The sequence below is a fragment of the Pomacea canaliculata genome, linkage group LG1, assembly GCF_003073045.1.
Source record: "Pomacea canaliculata isolate SZHN2017 linkage group LG1, ASM307304v1, whole genome shotgun sequence".
Taxonomy (NCBI): Eukaryota; Metazoa; Mollusca; class Gastropoda; order Architaenioglossa; family Ampullariidae; genus Pomacea; species Pomacea canaliculata.
This window is the reverse complement of record NC_037590.1, coordinates 622,595-642,026: the sequence shown is the minus strand read 5'-3', so window position 1 is coordinate 642,026 and position 19,432 is coordinate 622,595. Positions and strand designations below refer to the sequence as shown.

The window sequence follows — 19,432 nt, the reverse complement described above, 5'->3', positions numbered from 1 at the left end:
ATCAAGTATATTCTACCTTAGAGTCAAGCAAAATAATGTGTAACCTAGTGAAGAAGATAACACAATATAAATAAAGTAGTCTGACTGGTCATTTCAAGTAGCATGCTATAAGCTGCCTTGAAGTTATGCAAAATAATGTGTAACCTGGTGTACATGGTAACGCCCACCCAACAACTGGAAACAGTTAAGAGACAGAGAGCACAAGCTAACACCATACAAATAAAGTAGTATGACCTGCTGACAGGTAAACTATCGCCAAGACTCTCTCTACTATTTTCCTCCAATAACTCTAGAACCTTCCCCAAACTGAATATTCCCTTTCCTAGACTAGACCTCTTCAAATCAAGTCTGAAATTCTAAGGAAGCGTGCAATGGAACAGCCTCCCTCTCCATCTCAAGCAATCGCACTCCCTGAACTGCTTTAGACTCCATCTATCTAAACACTTTCAAGACATATAGATGAGGCCTCTAGAGATTCCTCCCAGCTCCAGGTAACCTTGTAAATATATGTATATTTCTTCTTAACCATCACCTTGTACATATCCACCTTTCTTTATGTTTACTACAATTTTTTTCTACAATGCTTAATTACTTCTTTTATGTAGTTAATTTCCTTCCCTGTAAAGGGCGAGGGCTAAATGGAAAAAAGTGCTCTGTTGCTTATTTTACCCCTCGTAAATAAAGAGTTGTCATTGTCATTGTCATTGTTAAAGCTAGTTCAAGTGATTTGGTGAACTATTACATAATGATGTGAAGTGCTTTACAGTGATTTATCATTCAGTGTAACATATGACCTGCCATACAAAGTAACATTTGGCATGCTTACACAAATGATATCTCTCTACAGATAAACAAATTGATTGCTATGATTCCATGCTCTCCTTCACCTGCCTTCATAGATAGCACTATGAATAACCAAGACAAAAAACTATGTAGCTGATAGATATATTTTGTTTCCCAGAGAAAAGGTTGAAGTAATATGCACAAATAAAAAAAATACTTTTGAAAATTTGATAGGCAGTACTGTGATGACAAAATGAGATCTTTTAAAAGACAAAGATAACTGTAAAGTGGAACATTTTGGATGACAAGGCTGACTGCAAAGTGAATGTTTCAAAAGACAATGCTGTCATTTTAAAGAGAAAGTACATGGGCTCAAACTGATGAGTGAAGGTGTCAAACATCTCACCTGTGCAGGTAAAAGTTAGACACCAGGGAGGACAGTGAGTAGCATCTTGCACCAGGCGATAATCCCTCATGCTCTTGTAGTAGACAAAGCACTCCAGCTCTGCACCATACAACTGGTTAGGGGCATTCTGTTAAAAACATCAAAGTCGCAACTCTTGTAACAAACAACGCATCAAAATTGTACGTCTGACAAAAACTCCAAACTGTTCACTTTCACATATACAGATAGACAAGGGCACATATGCACACACACATTCATACAGGCATACAAAGATACACACATACACATGCAGACTAACCGGTTGAAACTTGATCCTGAAAGAACAGGCTTTGAGGGGTGGAATTTCTGTCGTGGTTTGGACTATTGTAAAGACATGGTCAGGTCCTGCAACAACACCTTCACATCAGATCTGTATGCCCAGCTTTACATGTTTGGCATTATGTTCCCTGACATGACAGATGTATCGATGACATTTGTGTGTTTGTGTGAGGGAGTGTAGGTATGGTGTGGGCATGGGTGTATTTATATTTACAGTCATTTGTGGCACAAGTTTATCTTCAAATCTGTAATTTTCCGACATCTACAGAAACTATTAAGGTGGACACTGAAATCTGAAACTCTAATGAAAAAATGCAATAAGACCACCCAAAAAATGAAGAGAACAACCCCAAAACACCTTTTGTAAATGGTACTTATAAATCTATAATGTAATAAAATATAACTGTGTAAAGAAATTGCTTTCATAGGTGTAACACTCAAGAATAATACTTATGAGACTAAGAGTAACTTATCTGACAATCACGTTCAATGCTAACAAGAGTACTTAAAATGAAAGTAAATGAAGGTGACTAAAATACTTACGTGTGTTCCACTGGACTAAGACCTTGCCATGAGTGTGGTTTGTTATGTTTATTGTCTGTTGTCAGAAAGAAGACAAAATGATGCATTTTTTGGAACTTAACTTCTTTATTCTTTCTGACCTTCACCATCACTACCAACACCATCATCCCTGTAGTCTAATCCTGATACAGGCCCTGTTATCGTCACTGTTACATGGTGACAACCACAAACCATCACCATTACTGTCAATGATGGTAATAATTAGTGATTGTCATTAAGTACACATTTTGTCATTTATAAAATACTGACTTTCACTATCACTCTCAGCAAGTACATAATAAGAACACTGAGCATCAACATCATTGTCTAATAATAACCATCACTGTCAGTGTGTACATAACCCCATTCTCTATCATGAATGTTACACTAGTCCTTATCATCAATGTTATGCATACTGCTCTACAGCTAAACTGTCATCAGCTGATGTTAGCACTTTTTACCTTTTCCTCCATGGCCCTGATATTCTGACATTTTCCAAAGTTCACATAGCTGATGTCAGCGCTGACATGTGGCACACTGCTCTGAAAGACAAAAACTTAGTGTCACGACTAACATAAACACACATACACACACACACACATATATGTGTACATATATACACACATATATGTGTACACATATACACGTATGTACATATACACAAACATATACACATACATTCCTGCAAATAAACTCTCACAATTTGTCATCTCTTATATGCAAATATTTGTATGTCACCATATGGTAGAGGGTAGCTTACAGGCCAGCTATAAAGGTCAGAAACACTGATTGGCAAACAAGTTTGTGTTGTCCAGAGGGGACAGAGCAGGCCACAAGAGAGAGAAGAACCCAATCTTCCGCTAGTCAGACCCCAGCAGGAAAATCGGCACTGCTCTTTAATACGGCCGGGTACCCTTTACACATTGACTCTTTTGGTGAGTACAAAACAGGAGGGAGATGTGCAGCAGGACACGCAAGTCACAAAGATGAGTCAAAGGACACAAGTCAGAAAAAAAAGCTTTGAGAGTAAAACATGTTGCAACACCACTAGCAGATCGCCGCCTCAGCCAGCAGTCCAGCTGAGGACTTTGTGTAAAAGTTGGCCTGGAATGTACCCTGATGGGTGGTGGAAGGCAGCCATCAAGTGACCATCTTAATAAAGAAACATTAGCAAGCTATGGCTGTGTTAAGCGTTCTCTTTGTCAGGTGCATGTGAGCATGTGCCATGTGGTAAGTGACATGGTTTTACAGCAAAACATCTAAGTGACATCAGAATTGATTCAATTACTGAAATACTTACAGTGACCTCTGAATGGATGCCATCATTGAAGTACTCCTCAAAGGGAGGTAAATCACCAAAAGAAGGTTGATTCTCAGCCTGAACAGAAAAAGATATATTGTACTTGACTGTGCTACATCACATTGTATTATGCTCCACTTAACAGAACTTTAATGTTGTTTACTAGACTGTTCTACGTAATTTTGTACCTGTGGTGCCGTAATACAGCCATTTTCATCAAGTTTCAGTTTCTTCTCTTGAAGCATCTGATTCAGTTGCTGCACAAGAACATAGCATACATGCATGCACACACACACACATCCCTCATATGTTAAAACAAAGTGCTTGACCTTTTCACATCTTTTATGTATTTTTCCTGCGTCTGTGTTCTAAAAGCTTCTACAATTCTAAATTGAGAACCTTGTGTAAGTGTAAAGCAATGTGTGTATCAGATGCTATGTGTTTGTCTTCTGTACAAAGTGACAGTAATTGTTGGGAGTAAGTAATCATTGAAAGTATCAATCTATGCTCAATGAAACTATAATCTGGAGGTGTCATCAAACAAAGTCCCTGCCATCTGCTATCAATATGTGTGTATTAACAGAGAAAGATAACAATAGCTTAGTTCTGTTTCATGCTTTCTAGGAATAATTTCATTCATATAATTTACAGTGTTAGAGATCAAACCTCTGGTGGGTAGAAGGTGAAACCTCTCAGGGCATGAGTGCGGTAGTGACATACATGGCGTGAGAGTAGTACTGCTGGCTTAGTGAGCTCAGAATGACAGGTGCCCAAGAGATCCAGGTACAGTGGACCCTAAAATAGTAGGTGAGTCATATGAGAGCTAATTTTAGGTCCACAAATAGCAGCTAAGTCATAATCTTTCACAAACTAACTCTATCATTCTCTCTTTCACCATTAAGTACAGTTTGAGTGTTCAGCCAGCCTAATACTCCTCACTACTGTTGACTATAGCTTGTGATTCTGCAACATGACACTGACCTGATTGTGGATCAAACAAGTGACGCGCCGCAGGTAACTGATGGGATGGACAGGGTTAAATGTGAGGCAAAGAGTCACATGGGAATGAGCCTTTATTTCACCAGACAACTGCTGTACTTGGAAAACACTTTCACTGTTGTCCAGCATAAACTGCAACAACAGGTAGGATCATTTGATAGACACAAGGAACTGAGCGTGTGATGGAAGTGTGGAAATGCCATTGACGTTGTTGATGTTCCAAGAATGTTGGTGGATACTGTAGGTGATCATGCCAGAAATTGTGGCGGTCATGTTGGAATGTTTGTGGCAGAGACAGGAGTGTTGGTAGCCAGTGCCAGGAGTGTTGATGTTCATTGGTGTGTAAGCAGACATAACAAAGGTGGTACCTGGTACACAGCATCGATGTCTGAGGTGTTAACAACATCGATGGTCCTTGTAGCTGTCTGGCCCTCATCAATCTGATTAAAGTTGATTGATGTTGTACTGAGATGCACCATTGGACCTGCATCAAAGCTTGACATGAACATGGCAGTCGTTTCAACACATGAAATGATAATGGAAATTCAACTTTTGCGTGTAAAACCAAGAGACTGGGACAAACCTAAACAACTGACATTTATTGCACTTTACAGCAACCCCATTATTATCAGCATTGTTAGAGCAACAGTGCAAATAAAGGTATTTCAAATGTTTCATATAATTATATTGTAGCACACCGAAAGTAAATATATATTACAGCTGCTTCACAAAACATTTATCTCATTTATTGTACTTCATAATTTTCCTACACAGTATGGCTTCACCAAGTCACATCAGCAGCTGTAGTTGCATCAAATGAAGTCACAAACCAGAACAAGGAGTAAAATCATCTAAATTCAAAGACACTAAACTTTCTGCCGTTTTTTAAACAGTAAAGAATTGCTGTCTTTCATGCTGAAATCCATCTTGTCATCTCTTCGATTACTTCCCAACAGCAGACTAGTGAGTGAGCAGAAGTGGCACATGGACTGCATAAGGTCCATGTCTCAGTGCATAAGCTATCAGAGTCTGCTAAGGTATTTGTGGAGAAACACAAGAGGTAATGAGATGATGGAAAAAAACTTGTGAGAAGTGAACTCTCGTAAAGCATTCAGTACAAATGTAAAGACAGGACACAAACTGTCATCATCGTGACAACAGAAATTCAAATTTACATATAAATGTTTTAAGATTTCTAAAAATGATTCACTTAATAACAAGCAGATTTCATCCTTGTTTACATAGTTTTACAGATTATATAATTTTGTTTTTGGAGTAAAAATGATTGAATATGACACATATGCTCAGGCAGAGTGCTGTGTTTATCTGCTGATGGGTCAACCCATATTTATACTTGATGTTGTGAGCCAGTACAACATAAGTTTATCAGCCTTTTCCATTTACATCACAAACTCACAATTTCGACCCCTTGGCCAAAAAATATTTTTAAAAAACTGGCTAACTGAAAAACTGCTGCTACCTTTGGATGAGCCAACACATTTAATAAGACTTCTGCTGATATTGCCAACAGCTGTCACATTGAAGTAATCTGTGCTGGTAGAGTTTAGGCTGCTTGGACTGAAAGTAATCTGTAGAAAAAGCCCACACCTACATCACAGTAAGTAAACATCTGCACTGACATCAATGTCAAGAGATATGTTTTATAAATATGTGTGTGTGTGTTAATGTGTACATATGTCCTTAGGTTATCAGTTAACAATGTATGAGAGGTTAATAACAAAATGAAGTTTGACCACTGGAATGATACATAAGTTCATCAGAAAAATGATAACAGCAAACCTCCATGACAAAATACAGAATATAGGACACAATCTACAGAATACTTTCCTATCCAGGACAACATCATCATAACTTATCAAGTTTAATGACATACAAAAAGTTGGTTTTCAAAACATGCATTGTGTTTATACAAACCGGAATACGGATGATGGAGAGTGCAGGAACAATGCCGTATGAATAAGGAGCGTTAAAAACCCTGTCCATGGGATTTAATCCCCCAGCATGCTCTACCTGAAATGGTGTCTGCACCTGAAATACATGAAAATAAATAAGTGCTAAAATATGTAAATGTATATTTGTTTACTGTAACTTAAAATGAGACATAGTGCTGGAGTGTGTTTAAAATACTGACAGCCATTATACCTCAGTCATGAGTGGTAATGTCTGTTCAAATACTGTGCTGACAGCCATTGCAGTTCAATAATGTTACAGGCATGAGTGCTAGAATATGTCTGTTGAATGTTTAATATATCAGGGCTTCTGCTAAGGCTAAATTCTTTGGGGTCCCAGGGACCCCTTCTTCAGATTTTTAAGGGGTCCCTGTTCTTTGCCCAAATTTGAATGGGACCCCATTGACGAAAATTGAAGGGGTCCTCCGAACTTTTAATGCGTACTGTACGCAATTTTTTGCGTAAGCAGAAGCCCTGTATATGTGGGACAGCCCTCAGTGTGGTCCAGTCCTATGTGAAACAGTGACAGCCAGTGTGATCCAATCATGTTACAGGCATAAAATGGACCTTTCAGGGTTATTTTTCATGTTCATTTCATTTCTTAACTATTGCTGTTTTTTTGTTGTGACTCACTGGTGAAAGGTTATGTAATTCCACCCATTTGGTTGCTGTGGAGCCAACTGGGATTGCACCAAAATGAACAACAGCTTCAAGATTTTGGTGTGACAAGCTGCTGGCAGGTCTTCCTGTTAAGGATACCAGCAGGTGTGGGTATTTCCCTGAATAGACAAAGACAATTAGAGTGAACGTCGCAGCTACTTTATAAAGAAAAATGTACATTGCAGCACTTACTGAGTGCATTTGCTTCAGAAAAAAAGACAAATGTATGTTTAGCATTTATCAGATTTTGTGCATGTTGCACTCTTTGAAAGCAAAGCACACTGTATTGTTTTGAAAATATCAACGTGCATCTCACCAATGCCCTTCAGAGTGGTGGTCACGGTCTGCATCCTATCTGGTCCAAAATGGCAAACAGCCTCAAGTTCATAAACAGTTGCTGCCTATAAGAAAGAACCAAATTTTACAGAAACTGTTGATAAGTCAATTTCACCAGTTTGCATAAAATATCAGTAAGAGTAAAATATTTGCCCATAGTCAAAACTTGTGATTACTTTTTTCTCTTTATCTGATTGTCATTTATCACTGTCCATCAATTACATATTTATTCTGGATGCTACAATGTGATGTGTAATCCTTTTCTTTCAAATGCATAGTAGCAATACAAGGCAAAGCAACAAAATACAATAATATGTACAAATATAATTAACTTTCAACCAAATGTAATTAATTTCCAGTCACATAGCAATAAAAATGATTTGAATGACATGCAAGTCTTTCAAAATGTAAATAACAAATAACACTAATTCCAGGGCCATATTGCACAAGTAATTTTAATTATGTAACATAAAATATCTACATTTTGTGAAGAAACCACAGCACTTACCTCAGGATGGAAAGTTGCAGTAAACTGACAGCATGAACGATACTTGACAAACGCTTCAGTTGGCTCTATGGTGAATGGCCCAGTGGTTTCCCACTGCACCATTGTATCAACATCGCTGAAATGTCAAAGTTTATCAACATCACAGAAATGTTCAATTATGACATGGATTAAATTGAACACGAGAGACAACATATCACTTGTCACTCTCAGCAGCCCTCTGAGGCAAAGATAAATGCTTACTGGCTAAATGTGATTATAATAAATGAAAGGTTTCCGTGAAAGAGTGAGTTTTTTAGTTAACAGGCAATGTCTTAAGCTACCTGAATGGTAAAGATGTAATGTCTTAATCAAACAGAAGTCTGAACATTAAACTGGCAACACTTTCAACCCCCTGGGCAAAGTGTACTGACTGACCAAAGTACTCTGGTGAAGTGTAATGAGATGCACTGTTTCAAACAGCCTGTGTAATCAAACAGTTGTACGTAAAACTCTCTGAACAGTAATGCAGCAGTTTCTAACATTCTTTGAGAAACAGTTTCATAACATTCAGTAAGCAGCAGTTTCTAACACTCTTGGAGAAGCAGTTTTGTAACATTCAGTAAGCAGCAGTTTCTAACACTCTTTGAGAAGCAGCTTTCAACACTTTTAATCAGTTTAGGTGAGCGTCAAACAACCCTCACTCTATAGCAGTAGTATATTATTCATTTGTTGCCTCAATGTTGCATCTGAATATACATATTGGTAATACTATCACACCCTGTGTTGATGACTTTAAAGGTGACAGTGGCCACATCATGAGCAGCACACATCTGGAAGTCGAGACAGGCAGGAACAGCCACAGCTGCTACAGGCAGCACTGCCAATAGGGGCACCTCAATTATCCCCTCCTGAAAATGATTGTACTGTAGCTGTTCAAGACTTTTTTAAGAGGAAAATATTTCCTTAGTACCTAGACAATTACAGATTCAAGTGTGACCTAAGATCTGGACACTAACTGTTCCAAGTGGAAAAATGAATAGGCATGATAAAAGATTGATAGCTTTAATTATCTGTCAACTGACTCACTTTATTTTCATAGCAGTAAAGTAATATTAAATACTTTTATACTTTACCACATATATACAGCTTGATGCTAGGAAGGGTATATAGATTTTCCAATCATGTATACATCAATATTGCATTTCCTGGCTAGACAACCACTCACATCTTACATGTGTACATTAATGCAGTTTCTCCTGGGTTAGACAAGTGCTCACATCTTACAAGTGGCATATTATAGTGGTGCCAGTTTCTCAAACATATTGTGTTATGGTGTTCTTGTGCAATTCTTTTACAATTAGACTGTCCTGTTATCTAAGGTAGCTATTTCTTTCAAGGCACTCAAATAAAACACCAAATGTGATCTTTTTAAACAGGTAATAACATTTCCATCACTGTCATTCTATTCAGTTAACTGGATCCATCAAGTATGCAACAAACTATAGAGCAAAGTGACTTTCCATGCATTAAAAAGTAAATCTTTTAGTATGTATCCTCATTCATCAAGTCATAGGTCAAGTCACTTAATACCTTTGTCTGGAAATGGATTTTGTCTTTGTACTTGATTTTCTCCAAAGGACGAAATGTGACTGGAAGGCAGAAGCTTGTTCCAGGACTAAGCATCACAGGTTTTGGGTAAAGAGTGCTAAAAAAACGAGTCTGTGGTGAGCTGAAACATTAAATCAGAGCAACACATTTAGTGCAAATGTTTGATTTCTTTTTATGTTATTAAATTAAGCTAACAAGTAACATTTCCATTTTAAAATAGTAGCATTTAACTATCTTATACACAAAGATAAAGTTAATAAGAAAAATATAAATATTTACCTGAAGTGGAGCTTGTGACTTTTGCTGGAGACATTTTTAACAACAATGTTTTTAGTATATTCACTGCCTGCTTCCCAGCCTTGCCACACCAGCTGCTGCACAACCTCCAGTCCATGAATAATGTGCTTATCAGACTGGACAGGGGAGATGCCTGTGGGATGTAGTTCACCTGTCTTTCTCTCTGACTGATGATGAGATTCCACATAAGGAATCTGTGGTGCTAAATCAGCAGTAGGCATGATTATAAGTTTCCAAGTTTAACCTGAAAAATAGGAAATATTTTCCAGGTAAGTAAACAAATTTATTTCTTTCTGATTCTGCTCCTTGTTACCTAGGTCATATACGTTTTACAGGTGTGTAAAGGCAGAATATCGTGACGAAAGTCAATGTCAATTGTTAGCATCAAGATATGTGTTCTATTTAAATTTGTGAGCAATGGCGATATCCCTTTCTTCTAACACTTTATAGTATGATGAATACTTTTCTTTTTAAAAAGGCAAAAGAGAGCATTGTGAAGACAGTACCTATTCGAGGATTGTTCCGCTTCGCACGCAGCGAGCTTCCATTTTACCTCCGGTAGCAACAACAATGGCGCCCTAGCAACCAGGCAATAGAGTGACCTCCCTTCTCAGGTTTATTTACTTTGTTGTTTACTCAGTCTCCCACGTGTCAACCTCCATGGGGGTTTTAAAAGAATACTCACAGAGATGTAGCTGATTTATTCCTTTACAAATGTTGATGTGGTAGAGGCTGGCTAAGATGTCAGCTGAAGGCCGGAGCGACGTTCTGTGTTAGGCTATAATATAAATTAAATCCTTCAGGCGGCCAGCAAGCGGCCGCCGTCATAATTAAAGAGGCTCCGACAATTAACCTACGCGGCTAATAACAGAGTGAAGGCGAGTGTGAGCCGTGTGGTAGGGCACCCTATTACATGTTTGTGCACACCCCCATCTCGACAAAGAAAATAACGTCGTCCTCAGCATCTATAGCCACATGCGCTAAGCCATGAAAAGTACAGAAAACCGATATACTACTGACCCTAGCAGCATCGGAAACCATAAGCTCAAGGGGTCCACCAAGTTTGTCTTGATCCGACTGTGATACAGGGGGTCAATCTATCGCAATGCTTGACTCATGGGGCATGGCGCTGCCAGCGCATGCGCACATAACCAAGCTCCACGCTCGCCGAGGCGAAACCAGAGTGCGGGAGATCAACCCCACATAATAGGGTCGTGACCCTAACAATGGCAATGACCCTTTTTGCCATGGCGTGCTAACATACGACCGGCCGCCATTTTCAAATTTGTGAGTCTATACTTTTCCCAACAGAAAAGCTTCTCAAGCGGTCAATTTCTATACTGATACATGTGTTCGACGCTTCGATAACAGTACGTATAATTTTTATACTCTATATTAACATAGTTATTGAGATTTTAAACTACAGAAAATGTCCAAATTTAATGCCAGAATATCATTCTAACAGAAGAAAGATTAAGAGTACACATTAACGCAATAAATGCACAAGTTTTCCAGACAGAGGTAGAATTTCGTGCTCAGCAGTTCTGAAACGCTTGTAATTTGATAATTCTTTTAGCCGTTAGCAATGGAGAGAATTGGAGCTGTCAGAATTTCCTCAAATTGCGATTACGAAAGTGGAACGTAACAGAGCTTCGACAGTTCGTCTGTTTACTGGTACGATAGCGTTAAAAATGCCAGGTTTCTTCGGGCAGTATAATATTTTTTCTCTTATTTAATTGTGGGTTTGTTTTTTTTGTCTTGCAAGTCCTGGGCTGTGTGTGAACTATGCTGATTATTAGGCTCATAACCTTTCATGTTTAATTGTTCAAGAAGCAGTGTTTGTATGGTAAAGGATTTTGGTGTAAAATGTACTTGCTTTGTCACATATTGCTGATAATGTTGACAGATTTGGTCCTTTGGACTCTTAACTCTGCCTGCTCCAATTTTATAACTTTTTAGCTAGCTTAAACGACTTTTTCAAACACCAAACTTTCCACTGCAGCAGCTAATTAAGAATATTTGTCAAAGAGCAGCATAACGGATTGTGTTCCCAGTGGTGAACCAAAAAAAAAACTTATATAGATAGCCCATTGACAACTGATTATGACTGGAAGTATCATTTCAGACAACTTTAATGGTCTTTTTCAACAACAAATCATAATAACTGCATAATGGTCAATAATTTATTTTACTGTTATTCTAGATAGGCTGGCTGCTGCATTTTAAGATGAAAGTGGTCACAGGGTGTGCACAATCTATTGAACCAGATGCAAGCTTCATTAATTAGAGCTATAAAGCTGATTCCTCATGTCCCTATGCTTCCAGTTCTCCTGCACAAGTCATTAAGTAGTGCAATTTACTTTTTGATTTCATAATATTCATAATCCTTGTGCAGAAAGAAATTTATGAAGCATGTGACCATTAATGGTCAAAATGACTTCTATGTTATTGTGTGCTGCAGATTTAAGGAAGGAGAAAAAGATAATACCTGAACTGTTTGAACACAGTCATTACACCACAGATAGTGTAGCTTTTGTTGTGATGCTGCACTATAAGAGTGTGTTATTATTATACTTTTGATCTTGATTTGTGAAATCTTATTTGCCTTCTATATTATTTCCATGCAGGTAACTACCCAAGAATCTAGCTGAATCTGCAAGGACAAAAATGTCGGAGGTGGAGAGTGATGACAAATGCTCCCACTCAACCAAAAAGGATACAGATAACTCCGATTAGATTTCGGTCTGTTTTCATTTCCTCTGCTTAAATTTTAGGGAATTTTTTTTTGGTGGACATCAATGGTAGGGACACAAGGCTGTGTCTTCTTTCTGGGTAAAATAGCATACAGTGAAATAAACAAGTTTGTACAATAACAATAAAATGTTCTTTAAAAAAATGTTAAACAACCTATCAGCAGCTGACAGTTTTAAATGTACTAAGCTGAAAAAAGTTTATGCAAATGTATTCATTTGACACAGGGATGCACAGCTAACAGCGAAGGAGAGAAGGATGTGCCGAGGAATCACTATATGCCTGACCATTCAGTATGCAGCAAATGTCACCACCATTGCATACTCTTTGCCACTAGTGGTTGGCACCATCGCAAGGGTGTCCCCAAGTAGCAGCTTTCAAAAAGGAACTGTTTCACCTTTGCCTTCACACCCCCAGTGCCTTCCGATTCCATTGTCTGGTTTTCAGCCTGCCAGCATAAAGACCCATAACCCCTTGAAGGTACATTTAAGCCATTTTGTTTATAATCATTTTAGCTTTTTTTTCTTCTTACCCTTGGCCAAGAGTTATTGAACAGTGCTTTTATGAGTTAAACTGGAAGTGGAAAATCCCCAGCCTTTTGCCATAGTGAAAAAATTTGGAAACAAATATGGATCACATATCAAATAGATATGACAAATGGTAAAGAGTAACCACAAATAAATGGTATTTTCCAGGCATTGCTGAACTATAGCAAAGCTAGCAAAGATCAGTATTTTACGTGTTTTCTGCCATTGTGTTCTTAGGTTAGAACTAAACTAGAGAGAAAGTTGGGATGCAACAACTGTCTCTTCTGGAAGAGATGGAAGAATGATACAAACAACCTTAAAAGGATGTTTACATGGATGGTAGGAACAAGAACAGGAAAGGCAAATGACACGGGAAATCTGCCAGAGGGGTTCAGTCTCCTTAACAATCAGCAGAAGATGTAGAGAGTCTTGGGAGATATGAAGACAGACCCATAAAAGGGACATGCTTGGTATGTGCCTCTTATTCTGATTTGTTAGTAGGAGGAGTCCAAATCTTTTTATGCTGATTCCCTTTAAAGGTTTCCCATACACATACCATTCATTGTATAAAACTAATGACATGTTTGCAGTACTAAAAGTAATAAAGGCATTGTTATGGTGGCATTGATTAGAGCAGAATAGTAAATTTTTCTGTACCCACTTTTGCTTGGTTGTATGAAACTTCCTGAATTGTTGCTGTCTTTTTTTTTTGGGGGGGTGTCTTTAAATACTAGTTGTCATAACAGGTCATTATAATGTTGCCCACTGCAATTTTTTTTTAAATGATGTGTATTTATTTTGTCTGTTTTCAGGAATGCCAATTCGGTGATGCGTCGGGCTTCACATTAAAGCATGTAGTGAGGGGCATTCTATCTGTGCTATTTTCAACTGAGTTGGCCTGATCTTACAACTTCAATGGGACTCAAGAACCACCCCTTCATTTTACAAACAGTTCAGGGTAAGGATTTAAATATTTGACTCTCTGTGTGTGTGTGTGTGTATACGGTACATTAATACATGCCTGTCATAAATAGGACTGTTTGGATTGTTTTCTTTATCTTTTAGTTATGAACCTTAACCTTTGACTCTGCTAGGTGCAGACAAGAATTTTCATGAGTCATAAAAAAAAAAAAACATGACAGGAAGATAAATCAGGCCTGGAGAACTGTCCCTACTCATTTTATTGTGATTGAATTACATTGCCAAAAATAAAATATGGACACATGTTTACGCAATTTCTAGTGACTGTAGTCCTTTAATCAGCTCGTTAACACTGTGTAGAAAGGAATTAAAAATGACAGTTTATAGACATCTTTACAGGTTTCCCATGTATTGGGATTGTTTTTGAAATTAGAATTTCCAGAGTTTTTTTCTGCCTATAGAAATTCTAACTGAAATTCAAATGCCAGTTCCACTTGTAGTTCCTTTCTGTTTATAACACTTTAAATTTTTATGCCACTTTACATATCAGTATAATTTGCTTGTACCTCTTTTTGTTTCACATTATATTCTGGATTTAGGGTCAGTAACCTACAATTAAGTGATTACTTTTTTATGCAGACCTCATATTCTTATATATTTGTTCTATTTTTAGATGCTGCAAGAAAAAGTTATCCTGAAGCTACGGATGCTGACTTGCCATGCATCAACTTGGTTAGCTGGTGCTAGGGATCAAGAGAATGGCAGAAGGGAAAGGGCTGAGCACAGCCTATACATCAGTTAATTGTTCTGGGGTGGTGGACAAGTAAAGCTGTGCAACTTTCTACCTACAGTTGTAAAATTCTTGTACATAAAACCTGGCATATACTAAATCTGGATTTATATAATTATATAAAACTGTGCTGTGATTATTATTTACTCTAACCCATTAATTTATCAATGAGGATATTTTCACCCGATCCAATAAGAGAATGTGTTGTGGTAAATTCAGAATCATTTATATGTTTTACAGTTTCTTTTCTAATACCTTTCTAAAATTCTTGAACATAATTGTGTTTCAAAACATGTGTTTGATGGTTTCCTCTTCTTAGTGATAAAGGTGCAATTTAAAATTTTAATCTGTTTTAAAAGATTGTAGTTAATACCATAAGCTGCAATCCAACCTAGAACCTTTTATAGTTAATTTCATGACTTTGATTTATTTTTAGAAATGTCTATTTTAAAGCATCACTCTTTTTTGACAGTAATTCAGTTCATACTTATCATTTGATATAATTGTCATAGATCTTTGAACCTTTTCTTTGGGAAAATGTAATTAGTGTTAAGGAAACTGCAATTTAATTTTAATGTTTTTTTCAGTGGATACATGGTTTTGCATCGTTCTACAACTTATAATTCAATAACGAATGTTGCATTAATATATCAAGAGGAAACATCTTTTATGTATACAAACAGACAATGCTTTAAAAAAATTTGTATATTTTTAAAATTATTTTTTTTTATCAGTTTGCTTTTTATCCTTATTTGTGATAACATTTTTACCTTGATAAATGATAAATTGTTTATGTATACAAATGAGACAATGCTTTAAAAAAAATTGTATATTTTTAACATTATTTTTTTATTAGTTTGCTTTTTATCCTTATTTGTGATAATATTTTTACCTTGATAAATGATAAATTGTTTATGTATACAAATGAGGCAATGCTTTAAAAAAAATTGTATATTAAAAAAAAATTTTTTAGTTTGCTTTTTATCCTTATTTTTACCTCAATAAACGCCAATAAATGACAAATCATGTTTTTTTTTTTTATAACATTTTGCACTTTTGTGCACTCTTTTGCTGCTTGTTATATATATATAATATTGCAAAATACACAAATTATTAATCCATTTGATATTGGTATTTTTTAGGAATTTTGGCATGTCTTGATTTAGAAATATGTAAATCAGGATATGCCGAAATCCCTAAAAATACCAATAATCTGAAGATATAAATAGTGGGATATATAAAAAAAAAAAAAATGGGACGTACCCATGAGCCATCAGGGTTGACTAGCGGTCACAAGGGGGAGAGAAGCGTCCCACGCTTGTTTGACAGGTAAAACCGACATGACCCCGTTGTTACGGCCCGGTTTCACTTTCGCTATGGGTCGGACGCCATTTTGCCACATGGCCCCCGGATACTCAAGACATGTGTCCCACCTGTAGCCAATATTCCTTTGCTGCTGGGGGATATATATATACCGTGATCCTACCCTATAACATCATATACATACAAATAAAACTACAGTGGAACCTCTGTTAACCAACACAATCCGTTCTGGAAAGCTGTTCGTTATCCGAAACAATTTTTCCCCTAAGAAATAAAGGAAATAAAGGTTTCCAGCCCCTGTTGACTCGAATCGCTAATATTTGAAAGTTATATACATGCTATATATGTAGGTTTTAATGAGAACAGTTATAATACAACATAAATGGAGTTAAATAAACATAAAAGCACGCCCCCAGCATTCTCAGCAATGGGCGATTAAACCGCTTGCACATGCCGTTGCCCGTAGGGTGATATGGGGTAGTCCGACATTTCTGGCATCCAGTTATCAGGCACAATTCTTTGATTATACGACTTTCGAAATCGGCACCTTGATCGCGGTGCAGCCGGCGGGGCATCCCGTAGTGGGCAATGAAATTACTGAACAGAGCTTCCGCCGTTGTTTTTGCTGTCATGTTCTTGGTTGCCATGCATGGCCTGTGCATACCGGGTGAAGTGTTCTCTAATAACTAACCCAATCAGCATTAGAAAACAGGACCCACATGGACCCACGTTGACCCTATATAGCAGAATCTAGGGGGCATATGGTAAACCTATATAGGTCCCAACGTAGAAAGCGCAAACGGGTTAACAATGGGTCCTATATGGGATTTTCCATATAGGCAATATGGGCAAATCCCAGATCACTTTTTCAGCTGCTATTGGTAATTTTAGGTATTTTGGTGTATTCTGATTTGCAAAAAATATCAACTACATCAACATAACCCTACAAATGCAAAATAAATGGATTAATAATGAGTGTCTTGCAATGATTGCATAAGAAACAGCAAAAACGTTCATAAAAAATCCATAATGTTACAAAAAACAAACATAACTTTTTGTTTACTGATGTTTATTTAATTGTTAATTTAAAAAATGATTATTTACACAAATTCTTAAAGCATTGACCTGTACAGGTTTATGTCAGAGTTTTCCAGACAAATATCGGTTGAAATTTTTACAGCTTTAATTCTCCTGTAATTCACCCTCAACCCCAGAATTATTTATAGGCTTTAAAAGTCTTTCTTTTCTCCCATTTTCGCGATCTCTCGCCCCAGTCAGCCAGCTCAAAATCTGAACTTGCAGTTCCACTTCCGTAGCATCAGGATAACTTGTTCTTGCAGCATCTAAAAATAGAACAAATATAAGAATATGAAGTCTGCATAAAAATAAGCATTTAATTGTATGTCGCTGAAATTAAAAATCCAGAATATACGGTGAAATAAAGAAAGGTACAAGCAAATTATAAAGATATGTAAAGTGGCATAAAAATTTTAAAGCGCTATAAACAGAAAGGAACTACAAGTGGAGCTGTATTTGAATTTCAGTTAGAATTTCTATAGGCAGGAGAACTCTATCCATAAACTGTCATCTTAATCCAGGGGTCTCAAACACGCGGCCCGCAGGCCGAATGCGGCCCGCGAAACATTTTTGTGCGGCCCTCGGCCACGTCCGCGGTGTATATGTATGTTGTGTTTGGTGATTAACTCCCGCAGTGAAAATTACCCCCGTTATTAGTGACAGAGACAACGTCAACTTATTTTAATAAACTAAACTGCCTGTGCATGTAATAAACTACACTAAATGTAATTAATAATTATAAAAACTTTATTTTAGCATTTAACTGCAGTGACAGTAGTGTTCGTAAAATTTAATGAAAAAACATTTTCTTTTCGTGGTGCGGCCCGCTGACTGGCTGTTACTTTCCACTGCGGCCCACATGCTAATATGAGTTTGAGACCCCTGTCTTAATCCCTTTCTACACAGTATTAACCAGCTGATTAAAAGGACCAGACATTGCATAAACATGTGTACATATTTTAAAATTTGCAATGTAATTCGACCACACTGAAATATTTTTTCTCAATGACTCATGAAAACACAAAGTCAAATATTTAAATCCTTACCCTGAACTGTTCTTAAAATAAAGGGGTGGTTCTTCAGTCCCTTCTTTCCCTTCAGGCCATTATAGTTGTAACACCGGGCTAATTCTGTTGAAAATAGCACAGACAGTATACTCCTGACTACGAGCTTTAAGCTAAAGCCTCCCCTCATCGCCAAATAGCATTCCTGGAAACAGACAAAAATAAACAAACATCCTTTTTTATAATAAAACTTGCTGTGGTCAGTATCATGATACATGTTATGAGAACTAGTATTATAAGACCAAAATATGGATGAAAACCATTAAGGAAGTTTCATATTTTTCTTCGTAACCAAGCTAAAGTGGTTACAGAAAATTTATTATCAGCTGTAATTCATGCCACCATAACAATGCTTTTGTTACTTTTTAGTACTGCAGACATTATACAATATAATGCTATGAAAACCTTTAAAGGGAATAGCACACAGACACTTGACTCCTAACAAATCAGAATAGAGTACATACCAAGCGTGCACGTTTTCCTGGATCTGTCTTTAAATCCAACTTGAGACATTCTACATCCTCTGAAGATTTTAAGGGAAACTGTAACCCTTGTGTCAGATGTCAGCTCCTTTTCTTGGGTTTGGCACTCCATCTGCGCAAGCCTATTTTTCACGTCTTTCACGTCAGTTTTCATCTCTTCCAGAAGAGACAGTATATGCTGTACAGCTTTCTGTAGTTTATCTTGTTTACCTGGAACCAACAAATGCAATAGCAGAAAACATGTAAAATAGTCATCCTTATTTATTTCAATTTTTTTCACTATGGCAAAAGAAGCCTGGGATTTTGCACTTCTAGTTATATTTCACAAAAACGCTGTTCAAAAGTCTTGGCCGAGGGTAAGAACAAACAAAATGTTAAAATGATTATGAACAAAATGACTTCAAATTACCTTCCAAGGGGTTGGGGGTCCCTGTGCTGGCAGGATGAACACCAGACAAGGGGCGCTGGAGGCGTGAAGGCAAAGGTGCTAATTAGATGTCACAAATCAAGACCAAAAGCACAGCATAAATTTCACTTTAATATAATCACGTACTTTAGTTCCTTTCACTCTTATAGGGCAAAATCACAACCAAAGTTACACTGTTTGTGCCGTAATGACATGTTATAGTGTTCAAACAGTTCATAAATTTTCTTCTGCACAAGAATTAATTATGAATATTAGGAATCAAAAAATAAATTGCACTTACTTAATGACTTGTGCAGGAGAACTGGAAGCATAGAACATGAGGAATCTGGCTTTATAGCTCTAATT

The 19,432-nt window shown here is 37.1% G+C and overlaps 1 protein-coding gene and 1 long non-coding RNA gene across 6 annotated transcripts in view; both read right to left on the bottom strand.

Annotated features, from left to right (window-relative positions):
* LOC112576766 (cilia- and flagella-associated protein 65-like) overlaps positions 1-10,806 on the bottom strand; it is a 34,736-nt gene extending 23,930 nt beyond the window's left edge. For 3 of the 5 annotated variants that reach the window (XM_025259458.1, XM_025259476.1, XM_025259494.1), the window contains exons 1-18: positions 10,232-10,725; positions 9,708-9,969; positions 9,411-9,549; positions 8,598-8,728; positions 7,842-7,956; positions 7,314-7,398; positions 6,971-7,116; positions 6,303-6,416; positions 5,848-5,956; positions 4,736-4,851; positions 4,350-4,499; positions 4,035-4,163; positions 3,557-3,625; positions 3,369-3,446; positions 2,530-2,610; positions 2,051-2,105; positions 1,488-1,573; positions 1,190-1,316 (exon numbers count right to left, since the gene is read on the bottom strand). In XM_025259458.1, the coding sequence (XP_025115243.1) occupies positions 1,190-1,316; positions 1,488-1,573; positions 2,051-2,105; positions 2,530-2,610; positions 3,369-3,446; positions 3,557-3,625; positions 4,035-4,163; positions 4,350-4,499; positions 4,736-4,851; positions 5,848-5,956; positions 6,303-6,416; positions 6,971-7,116; positions 7,314-7,398; positions 7,842-7,956; positions 8,598-8,728; positions 9,411-9,549; positions 9,708-9,946 (1,969 nt within the window). In that variant the 5' untranslated portion in view covers positions 9,947-9,969; positions 10,232-10,725. The other 2 variants (XM_025259466.1, XM_025259486.1) reach the window with 2 other exon arrangements.
* Positions 10,807-16,659: 5,853 nt separating this feature from the next.
* On the bottom strand, positions 16,660-19,349 carry LOC112565943. The gene is made up of 4 exons (XR_003099517.1): positions 19,070-19,349; positions 18,643-18,870; positions 18,161-18,323; positions 16,660-17,380 (listed from the first exon to the last, which is right to left on the bottom strand). It is a non-coding gene; the product is annotated as an uncharacterized LOC112565943 (long non-coding RNA).
* Between the last annotated feature and the right edge of the window lie 83 nt (positions 19,350-19,432).